At 41.7% G+C, this 11923-nt stretch overlaps 1 protein-coding gene across 2 annotated transcripts in view; it reads right to left on the bottom strand.

Moving 5' to 3' along the window:
* The window catches only part of LOC139756435 (sister chromatid cohesion protein DCC1), a 74429-nt gene extending 73647 nt beyond the window's left edge, over positions 1-782 (bottom strand). The window contains exon 1 of one of the 2 annotated variants that reach the window (XM_071675874.1): positions 582-782. In XM_071675874.1, coding sequence (XP_071531975.1) covers positions 582-598 — 17 coding nt within the window. In that variant the 5' untranslated portion in view covers positions 599-782. The remainder of the gene's footprint in view (positions 1-581) is intronic. The other variant, XM_071675875.1, reaches the window with a different exon arrangement.
* Positions 783-11923: the final 11141 nt, after the last annotated feature.

The following is an 11923-nucleotide window of genomic DNA, read 5'->3' on the forward strand; positions in this document are numbered from 1 at the left end:
ACTGTAGTTTACTACAACCTTGACAGTGTTGCTCCATGATAATAATCGTGGTTCTAAGCTGTAAACTATGTATGATAACGTTGTAAACTATTCATGATAACGTTGTAAACTATTCATGATAACGTTGTAAACTATTTATAATAGCGTTTTAAACTATTTATGATGACGTCGTAAACTATGTATGATAACGTTGTAAACTATGTATGATAACGTTGTAAACAATGTGTGGTAACGTTGTAAACTATTCATGATAACGTTGTAAACTATTTATCACGTATTATCTACCGGTCAACTGTGGAGAGATGCAATCTAGTTTCAGTCCTAAATATGACTATATAAGGTTTTTGTGAAGGTCGAACATATGACAAACCTACCTGGATTAATATCATCCTATGGATAACCTATTAAAAGACATGCACTAGATGAACATGAATAAGATTTCTTATTCTTCTGTTGATTTATGCACAATAATCTGATTACTCACAAGTCATGATATGAATTAATATTTCTTTAACAGGATTTATACCCAAATATGAAAACCAATTGTGGAAAACCTGTTCTTTTCTCATACGAGAACTAACCTTCCTATGCAACTCATTTTTCTATCTCTCTGCTTGACCCCTGTTGGCTTGGTTTTAGCTAATCTATCACTGAAGGCTTACGAAGTCTTCTTTTTCACAAGGAATAGATCATCATACTTTCTGTAATAAAAGAAAATTCACTAAATTACACGAGAATTTGCCCGACACTTCAAAGTAAACAAAAACTTGGCGGCCACAACTGTACTAGAACCATAATAAGATGGTAAACTCCGCCAGCAATTGGCGGTGTCTGGCAACAATATTCCGTCACTCTCCTCACGCTCAACAGATGGCACTTTCATCGTCGTCTGTTAAAGCTATTATACAAGAACTTGTGGAAAAGCCAGGGCTAGACTGACATTATGATAACAGAACATAATCATAAAAGAGCTTTCCAAGGTAAAGCAGCCTTTGCTACCCTATACAGAGCCTATCACCCAGCGGAGAGGTAAAACTTACACTTGGTCAAGGTTTGAGGTTAGTAGCTCAACCTGACGTTTCTTACTCACTAAAGGAACACCTTCGCCTCCTAGACCACCTTCGTGATCTGTCCTCGCAGCGACCTGAGACTGAGGAGTGGTATGACTATGAAGTAAAATCTTACTGTGGAACCAAATATCCTGAATTTGCTTCTGTAAAAGATACCACTTAGCACAACTGAAATTCATGTTATTATTGAAAAGTGTTACTTCTTTATTTTAGGTAATTTTAAGAAGACCATGAAACGTTTTTTCACAAAGTGGAGATGAAGGGCGAAAGAGACGAAAGATTGAGGCAGAGGAAGCCAAAAAATCAGGCAAGTTCTTCATGCTCTTCTTTGAAATGTCTGGATTAAGTAGTTTAACAAGTTCCATGGAGACACCTGTACTTGCTACAAGTTTGTTGGAATCTGAAGATGGATCGGGTACAAATTGTGGCACAAGTTGAAGAGGAAGTAAAATCAGATACAACTGAGTATGACGAGGTTAAGGATGAGGGTGCCAGAGAGATTGTTAACATGACAGGAAGGGAAGACAATGGAGTTAGTGGTGATGTTGAATGTATTGACAAAATGATTGAACCTGAACACACTGAACTTGGTGAAGTGGATGATGCCAAAGAGTCTCGAACAGCTATACAAGAAGCATTTAAACAATATGACATTGGACTTCTGAAGTTTGACAAGGATACAGGAAAAGCAATTCTGTCTGACGCATTAAGAACAGAAATGATAAAGTTGGCTTCAAAGTATTTCCAGAACAGTGAGGGGGCCTTTCCTGCCAACAAAAACCGCTCAATGAACAAAACTTGGTTCAAGAGGAAACTGGGGAATGGTCATGGTGAGGAAGTGACTCGCTCATGGCTGGTCTATTCCCCTCTAAAAAAAAAAAAGTCAGCATTTTGCATCTTTTGTCTTCTCTATTCCAGGTCAGACCATCAATCCTCATTGAAGCAAGAAAATGGATTCAACCAGTAGAAAGTACCTGAAAGGTTTAGTGTTCATGAAAATGCCAAGAATCACCGAAAGTGCTTCACTCAGTGGAAAGAAATGGAAAGAAATTTAGTTGAAAACAGAGTTATTGACATGTAACTTCAGTCACATATTGAGAAGGAAAAGCAGAAGTGGCGTGATATCTGAACAAGAATCCTTCACTGCATGAAATTCCTTGCAACTCAGAACCTGGCTTTGTGAGCACACACAGTCACTTCAGCTGAACGAGGATCATGACGCCAATGTGGGAAATTTTCTTAGCTTAGTGAAATTACTGGCCATTTTTGACCCTGTCATGAAAGAACACTTAACCTATGTGAAAGGTCATGCTAGATCCACGTCTTATCTTTCACCAAGTGTCCAGAATAAATTCATCCACCTGATGGCATCCACTGTTCGCCAGAGTTTACTGAGAAGCATTCGTCGAGCCAAGAGCTGTGTCTCATGTTCGACTCCGTGAGCAGATGTCAGAAGTAGTGAGGTACGTGGAAGTTGATTTTGAGAGGAAAGTAGTCTGTATTAAAGAGCCCTTCCTTGGTTTTATCCAGATAAGACAGAAGGATGCCGAGAGCTTGGTTAGAGACATGAAACAGCTAGAGAAAGACGAAGTGGAGCTACCAGGTGGTCGGTCACAGTGCTATGAGAACGCTGCTGTGATGGCTGGCCACACAAGTGGTGTCCAACCAAGAATAAGTGAGAAAAACAAGCTGGCGGTGTATGTCAGTTGTGATAATCACTCATTCAACTTGGTAGGTGTACATGCAGCTCAGCAGGATACACTAATGGTCACGTTTTTTTTGGAACCATCCAATCTTTCTGTGTGTTTTTCTCTCGTTCAACACAGCGTTGGGAAAAACTCAGAAATACTTTCCCCGGGGTTGTTAAGTCAGAGTCTGATACCAGGTGAAGTGCAAGGACAGAAGCAGTAAACCCCGTCAACAAGTACATTGAGGAGATACTGCAAATCCTCCAGGATATGATAGACATTAAAAAAGAGACCAGTGAAACAAGAAGTGAGGCAAGGCAGCTGTATAACCGCATGTTGAGTTTTGATTTTCTGACTTTGCTACGATTTGGGGACAAAATACTCATTTGCATTGACCGGGTTCAAAAGAGGTTACAGGATCCTAGCATGAACTTTCATGATGCTGCCCTGGATTTGAATGCCCTTCGAGATCATTTTGAAGATAAGCGAGAAGTGTAGGTCAGTGAGGCACTCGAAAGAGGACTTAATCTCTGTCAAGAATGGAATGTTGAAGTAGAAAAACGTCAGAGACGAAAGAAACGAATGGCTGATGAAAATTCATCATGCAAACATACGAAAAACGTATAAAGTTATGTGATAATTTTGATGTAAAACTTGTTAAAAACACATGAATAGAACTTTTACACACACAACCGTCAAGATTCTTGTTCCCTTCACCTCTGACATATATATGGTTTTTGTCAACATTTCCATACTCATTCTCTCCATATATCCAAACCAATTTCAAAACACTCTCTTATGCTCTCTCAACTACACTCTTTTTTATTTCTACGCCTCTCTCTCTTACCCTTTCATTACTTGATCGAACCACCTCACACTACATTAGTCTAGATGAGAAAGAATGGGAAGACATTGGGCAGAATGGTGGAAATCCTTCCCTTGTCGACAAATTCCTTTATCACCTTCCTATCTTTATCACATTTACGAGATACAGTCCACAAAGAACTTTGTGTCAAGTTAAAACATTGCACCTTGCAGGATTCGAACCTGCGACATTTACGTAGAATGAATCCCGGACCTTCAACCAGCTGAGCAGACGGACACAACATTCTTGAAATAACAAATTAAACTAATTTACCCAAAATATTTTTGCGCAAGCAGATTCCATTGAAATGTTTTCACGTCTCCCAAGTTGTACTAGTGGTTTGTCTTCTCTGCATATACATAAAATTCTCGGTGAACCAGTACGTAGAGCTGAATAAGTTTATAGATAGTTCAGACGCTGTATTACGATGAGTTTTATTAACTATTTCAGTATTTGGGAAGTGAATTTACACAAGGGTGTGCGGGCCAGAGACAACCTACATAGTAAATGACCCTGTCATACACAAAGCTCCAAGCCATATACTCTCCTAAACGATATATCTTTTACATGTACATTCAATGGTTAAAACTACCAGTTGGATTATATGCAAAGGGTAAAGGGAAGTGGTGGAAATAAACATTTGTTTATCCAACTCGGTGTCGTAATGTGACGCAATGGCGTACAACCACAGAAAATGGACATCTTTTACTATTCTCGGGGGAACTATAGGCCAGGAGGAATAATTGCCGACCGACCAATCTTGGTATTGCAAGACAAGTCTTTAGGGTTCTTATCTGCCTTTGTATAGCAAGACAGGTGTTTGGGCTTCTTATCTATCCTCATGTAACGAGACAAGTGTTTAGGATTCTTATATATTGTTGTATTCTCATCTATCTTTGTAGAGGAAGACATATATTTAGGGTTCTTGCTTATAAAGTTGTTGGTCCATTGTGGAGTTCCTTAGTTTAATATCTGTTTTTGTTTGAGGTTCCGAATTGATTTCTAGCTTTTTTTCTCCCAAGGGGAGAGAGTTGAAGTGACTGGGGAGGACTATACCACTGGGGAGAGTGCTGGAGTCGACAGGGGAAGACTGTATCTCTGAAAAGTGAGTTGGGAGAACTTGGGAGGATTGTATCTATTGAAGAGCCAGCTGGAGCTACTGAGGACGACTGTCCCTCAGAGAGAGAGAGAGAGAGAGAGAGAGAGAGAGAGAGAGAGAGAGAGAGAGAATATAACCTCTGAAGAGAGAGATGGGATCGTCTAAGAAGGACTATACATCTCACCTTTCGCCTGTATACTTTCGCCTGTATACTATCCGAAACTAGCTTGTGTCATTTCGTTTCTAGCGAAAAGTAACTTTCTTTATACCTTTCGTTCAGTAACTGATACAAACGGACACACATAGGTAATCAGCTACATTTGTTTGGTGTATCATAAAAACATACTACTGATAAAAGAGTTTTATTTCTGTACCACTAGATGGCACCAGCTGAAGGGTTGCTCATCCTACCACAAATACACACCGTGTGGGCGGGACTGACACTACGGGGGGAATGGTATTACAGAAAACGGCATAATGCCATAAATAGTACAACTCCAGAAAACTGCATGATTTTAGTACTTTCTCTCCTAGATCTGCCGCGGATAATCAAATATCTAATTGATAAAACCATGAAAATCACCATCATTAGAATTTTGGTTCTCGAATCATTCACTGGAATAAAAAAATCACACACTCCTACCACTGTTGATTAATCTAACCACAGAAAGAGTTATAAGTTAAGAGTCCTGTACAAGCTGCAGTGATTTAACCTCCCAACATAGTATTCACATTAACGTGACCATGGAGTATCTCTATTAACCACACTAGATCCCCTTTAACCCGGGTACACTGGATTTCCATTAGCCTGACCACAAGAGAGAGCATTAACATGACCAAGCAAGACCTCCATCAACTTCATTATTCACACGTTGGTAAAAGTTTCCAATTCAGTCTGCCCTGGGTTAATTCAAATTGATTTAGGTTGTTCGAATGATTCCTGGTGTGATAACTTTCAAACTTTATACCATTTCAACAGAACGTAAGGTGATAAGTGTTTGTGATGCTGGTTCATACCGGATGAGGTCATGTTTCCACCCACGTGACACACGTCCCGGACAGGTCTTGCCTCACCCATGCACATGATCACTGTCAAAAGTGACTTTTCAGTGACAGCTTCAGCAGACACTGAGCAAGTACGGATCATTTGTACGTATCGGGTCAAGGGCATGATTGACCTCAGAAATATTACCTACGGTACTGGTAGCCTGAGATCCGCTGGCCACCCGCCTCGCCTCCACCTCCTACTGACAACAAAGTTTTCCCATTATATTCTTAAGCATACATACGTCACCATATGTCCTCTTATATCTAAGTATACACATGTATGATACATGAGCTACACTCAGCATGACCTGGAATACAGTATTACTAAAGTTTCTCTCGTCTACAGACGCAGGTCATAGGTTAGCGATGATCACATGAAGTCAGGTAAAAATCATTGCAGCCCGTACAGGATTTGAACCTGCGACCTTCTCGGCGTGAAGGGGATTCGAGACGCTCTACCAACTGAGCTTACGGACATGTTAATAAGTATGATCAGTGTGTGAGTTAAATGATTCTGTCGAGAGGTATGTATGAGGGAGGGACTCCACGGAGGAAGGATGGACAGTGAAGGATACCGAGTGGGGTGGGGAAGAATGAGGAAGGTAGCTATGGTAGAAGAGAGAGTGAGAGATATACAAGGGATGGAAGGCTGAGGGAGGGAGCCATGGGGGATGGGTAGACAGTGAGGAATACACAAGGCAGGGAAGCATGAGGGAGAGAAGTATGAGGGAGGAAGCAAAATACCTTGATCGTCATCAGTGTAGGAACCTTTCTCTGGACGTTGTAAACAGAACTTTAGATTCTCTCTTTGTGTAGTCAGACAAGTGTTTAGAATCATTATCTATGTTTGTATAGCAAGACTAGTGTTTAGAGATCTTACCTATGTTTGCATTGCTAGAAAAGTGTTTAGCATTCATGTTCATCCTTGTATAGGAAGACAAATGGTTGGGTTATTTTCTTAGTATAGCAAGACCAGTGTTTCGGGTTCTCATCTATATTTGCATACCAAGACAAGTATTTAGGGTTATTATCTATCTTTGTATAGCAAGAGAAGTAACTAGAGTTCATATCTATCTTGGAATAGTAAGGCAATTGTTTATCAGTTCTTATCTGTCGTTTATACAGCTGGTGGTCCATGGTGAGGTTCCTTTGTTTTATTTTTTTGTTAGAGGTTGTGATTTGATTCTTGAGATCATTGTCTTCCCTGAGGAGAGATCTTGGACGACAGGGGAGGACTGTACCCCTGGTGAGAGTGCTAGGGTCGACGGGGAAGAACTGTATCTCCAGAGAGAGATGGAGGTTGACTGGGGAGGACTGTTTCTCTGGGGTGAGAGCTGGGGTGACTGAGGAGACCTGTACCTCTGGGGAGAGCTGGAGTCGACAGGGGAGGACAGTATGTGTGGGGAGAGAGTTGGGGTTGTCTGGGGAGGACTCTATCTTTAGGTTAAACGCCGGGACGACAGTGTATGTCAGTCGAACGCACTTGTCGTCTGTATATTGGCCGATACTCTCGTATTATTTCGTTTCTTGTGATACATAAATTGTTTATACTTTTTGTCGTGACTAAATGAGGCACAAATGAACATTAACTGAAGCAAACGAACATATTAAGGTAATCAGGTACAGCTCTATTCCGTTCTCACCAGTGATAAGAAAGTGTTATTACTACCACTAGATGGCAGAAGTGGGAGGGTAAGTCCCGTTGCCACAGACACACACACACACCCATAGTATTTCATCGGTACATACACCACAGTTTAATGTTATGACCACAAATAGTTCAACTCTAGACAAATGGATGAAAATAATGTTTTCAGTCGTAGAGCTGCAGCTGGTAACATATTGGTTTATATATATTACATAAAACAATATCACACGTTGGAATCAGAATTCTTGCTCCGAAGGAAACATTGTATTAACGTCCACCTAAGTAATCATAATTATCCTTTAGCTCAGCTGGTAGAGATTTTCCCTTCATTCAACTTCTAAGTCGTCACAGGTTCTAGTTCTGTACGAGCTGCAATGTTTTTAACCTGACAACACAAGATCGACATTAGCCTAACCACAAAGGATCAACATGAACCTGACCACAAAGGATCAACATGAACCTGACCACAAAGGATGAACATGAACCTGACCACAAAGGATCAACATGAACCTGACCACAAAGGATCAACATGAACCTGACCACAAAGGATCAACATGAACCTGACCACAAAGGATCAACATGAACCTGACCACAAAGGATCAACATGAACCTGACCACAAAGGATCAACATGAACCTGACCACAAAGGATCAACATGAACCTGACCACAAAGGATCAACATGAACCTGACCACAAAGGATTCCATTTCACTTCATTATTCACACGTTGGTACAGTTCTCAAGTTCGTCTGCTGTTGGTTGATTTAAGTTGTTTTAGGTTAAGAATTCCTGGAGTGATTACTTTCCAACTTTATACCATTTCAACAGAACGTAAGGTGATAAGTGTTTGTGATGCTGGTTCATACCGGATGAGGTCATGTTTCCACCCAGGTGACACACGTCCCGGACAGGTCTTGCCTCACCCATGCACATGATCACTGTCAAAAGTAACTTTTCAGTGACAGCTTCAGCAGAGACTGAGCAAGTACGGATCATTTGTACGTATCGGGTCAAGGGCATGATTGACCTCAGAAATATTACCTACGGTACTGGTGGCCTGAGATCCGCTGGCCACCCGCCTCGCCTCCACCTCCTACTGACAACAAAGTTTTCCCATTATATACTTGAGCATACATACGTTACCATATGTCCTCTTATATCTAAGTATACACATGTATGATACATGAGCTACACTCAGCATGACCTGGAGTACAGTATTACTAATGTTTCTCTCTTCTACAGACTCAGATCATAGGTTAACGAGGATCACATGAGGTTAGGTAAAATTGTTGCAGCCCGTACAGGATTTGAACCTGCGACCTTCTCGGCGTAAAGTGGATTCGAGACGCTCTACCAACTGAGCTAACGGACATGTTCATAAGAGAGATCAGTATGTGAGTTAAATGATGCTGTCGAGAGGTATGTATGAGGAAGGGACTTCACGGAGGAAGGATGGACAGTGAAGGATACCAAGTGGGGTGGGGAAGAATGAGAAAGGTAGCTATGGTAGAAGAGAGAGTGAGGGATATACAGGGGATGGAAGCCTGAGGGAGGAAGCCACGGGGGACGGGTAGACAGTGAGGAATACACAAGGCAGGGAGGGAGCCACGGGGGACGGGTAGACAGTGAGGAATACACAAGGCAGGGAAGCATGAGGGAGAGAAGTATGAGGGAGGAAGCAAAATACCTTGATCGTCATCAGTGTAGGAACCTTTCTCTGGACGTTGTAAACAGAACTTTAGATTCTCTCTTTGTGTTGTCAGACAAGTGTTTAGAATTATCATCTATGTTTGTATAGCAAGACTAGTGTTTAGAGAGCTTATCTATGTTTGCAGAGCTGGGAAAGTGTTTAGCGTTCCTATTAATCCTTTATAGGAAGACAAATGTTTGGATTATTTTCTATCTAACTATAGCAAAGACACGTGTTTCGGGTTCTTATCAATAATTGCCTACCAAGGGCTATCATCTATCTTTGTATAGCAAGAGAAGTAATTAGAGTTCATATCTATCTTAGAATAGTAAAGCAATTGTTTAGGGTTTTTTACCTATCGTTTATACAGCTGGTGGTCCATGGTGAGGTTCCTTTGTTTTATTTCTTTGTTAGAGGTTGTGATTTGATTATTGAGATCTTTGTCTTCCCTGGGGAGAGATCTTGGACGACAGGGGAGGACTGTTTCCCTGGTGAGAGTGCTAGGGTCGACTGGGAAGAACTGTATCTCCAGAGAGAGATGGAGGTTGACTGGGGAGGACTGTTTCTCTGGGGTGAGAGCTGGGGTGACTGAGGAGAGCTGTACCTCTGGGGAGAGCTGGAGTCGACAGGGGAGGACAGTATGTGTGGGGAGAGAGTTGGGGTTGTCTGGGGAGGACTCTATCTTTAGGTTAAACGCCGGGACGACAGTGTGTGTCAGTCGAACGCACTTGTCGTCTGTATATTGGCCGATACTCTCGTATTATTTCGTTTCTTGTGATACATAACTTGTTTATACTTTTTGTCGTGACTAAATGAGGCACAAATGAACAGTAACTGGAGCAAACGAACATATCAAGGTAATCAGGTACAGCTCTATTCCGTTCTCACCAGTGATAAGAAAGTGTTATTACTACCACTAGATGGCAGAAGTGGGAGGGTAAGTCCCGTTGCCACAGACACACACACACACCCATAGTATTTGATCGGTACATACACCACGGTTTAATGTTATGACCACAAATAGCACAACTCTAGACAAATGGATGAAAATAATGTTTTCAGTCGTACAGCTGCAGCTGATAACATATTGGTTTATATATATTACATAAAACAATATCACACGTTGGAATCAGAATTCTTGCTCCGAAGGAAACATTGTATTAACGTCCACCTAAGTAATCATAATTATCCTTTAGCTCAGCTGGTAGAGATTTTCCCTTCATTCAACTTCTAAGTCGTCACAGGTTCTAGTTCTGTACGAGCTGCAATGTTTTTAACCTGACAACACAAGATCCACATTAGCCTAACCACAAAGGATGAACATGAACCTGACCACAAAGGATCAACATGAACCTGACCACAAAGGATGAACATGAACCTGACCACAAAGGATCAACATGAACCTGACCACAAAGGATCAACATGAACCTGACCACAAAGGATCAACATGAACCTGACCACAAAGGATCAACATGAACCTGACCACAAAGGATCAACATGAACCTGACCACAAAGGATCAACATGAACCTGACCACAAAGGATCAACATGAACCTGACCACAAAGGATCAACATGAACCTGACCACAAAGGATGAACATGAACCTGACCACAAAGGATCAACATGAACCTGACCACAAAGGATCAACATGAACCTGACCACAAAGGATGAACATGAACCTGACCACAAAGGATGAACATGAACCTGACCACAAAGGATCAACATGAACCTGACCACAAAGGATTCCATTTCACTTCATTATTCACACGTTGGTACAGTTCTCAAGTTCGTCTGCTGTTGGTTGATTTAAGTTGTTTTAGGTTAAGAATTCCTGGAGTGATTACTTTCCAACTTTATACCATTTCAACAGAACGTAAGGTGATAAGTGTTTGTGATGCTGGTTCATACCGGATGAGGTCATGTTTCCACCCAGGTGACACACGTCCCGGACAGGTCTTGCCTCACCCATGCACATGATCACTGTCAAAAGTGACTTTTCAGTGACAGCTTCAGCAGAGACTGAGCAAGTACGGATCATTTGTACGTATCGGGTCAAGGGCATGATTGACCTCAGAAATATTACCTACGGTACTGGTGGCCTGAGATCCGCTGGCCACCCGCCTCGCCTCCACCTCCTACTGACAACAAAGTTTTCCCATTATATACTTGAGCATACATACGTTACCATATGTCCTCTTATATCTAAGTATACACATGTATGATACATGAGCTACACTCAGCATGACCTGGAGTACAGTATTACTAATGTTTCTCTCTTCTACAGACTCAGATCATAGGTTAACGAGGATCACATGAGGTTAGGTAAAATTGTTGCAGCCCGTACAGGATTTGAACCTGTGACCTTCTCGGTGTAAAGTGGATTCGAGACGCTCTACCAACTGAGCTAACGGACATGTTAATAAGAAAGGTCAGTATGTGAGTTAAATGATGCTGTCGAGAGGTATGTATGAGGAAGGGACTTCACGGAGGAAGGATGGACAGTGAAGGATACCAAGTGGGGTGGGGAAGAATGAGAAAGGTAGCTATGGTAGAAGAGAGAGTGAGGGATATACAGGGGATGGAAGCCTGAGGGAGGAAGCCACGGGGGACGGGTAGACAGTGAGGAATACACAAGGCAGGGAGGGAGCCACGGGGGACGGGTAGACAGTGAGGAATACACAAGGCAGGGAAGCATGAGGGAGAGAAGTATGAGGGAGGAAGCAAAATACCTTGATCGTCATCAGTGTAGGAACCTTTCTCTGGACGTTGTAAACAGAACTTTAGATTCTCTCTTTGTGTTGTCAGACAAGTGTTTAGAA

The sequence above is a fragment of the Panulirus ornatus genome, chromosome 21, assembly GCF_036320965.1.
Source record: "Panulirus ornatus isolate Po-2019 chromosome 21, ASM3632096v1, whole genome shotgun sequence".
NCBI lineage: Eukaryota > Metazoa > Arthropoda > Malacostraca > Decapoda > Palinuridae > Panulirus > Panulirus ornatus.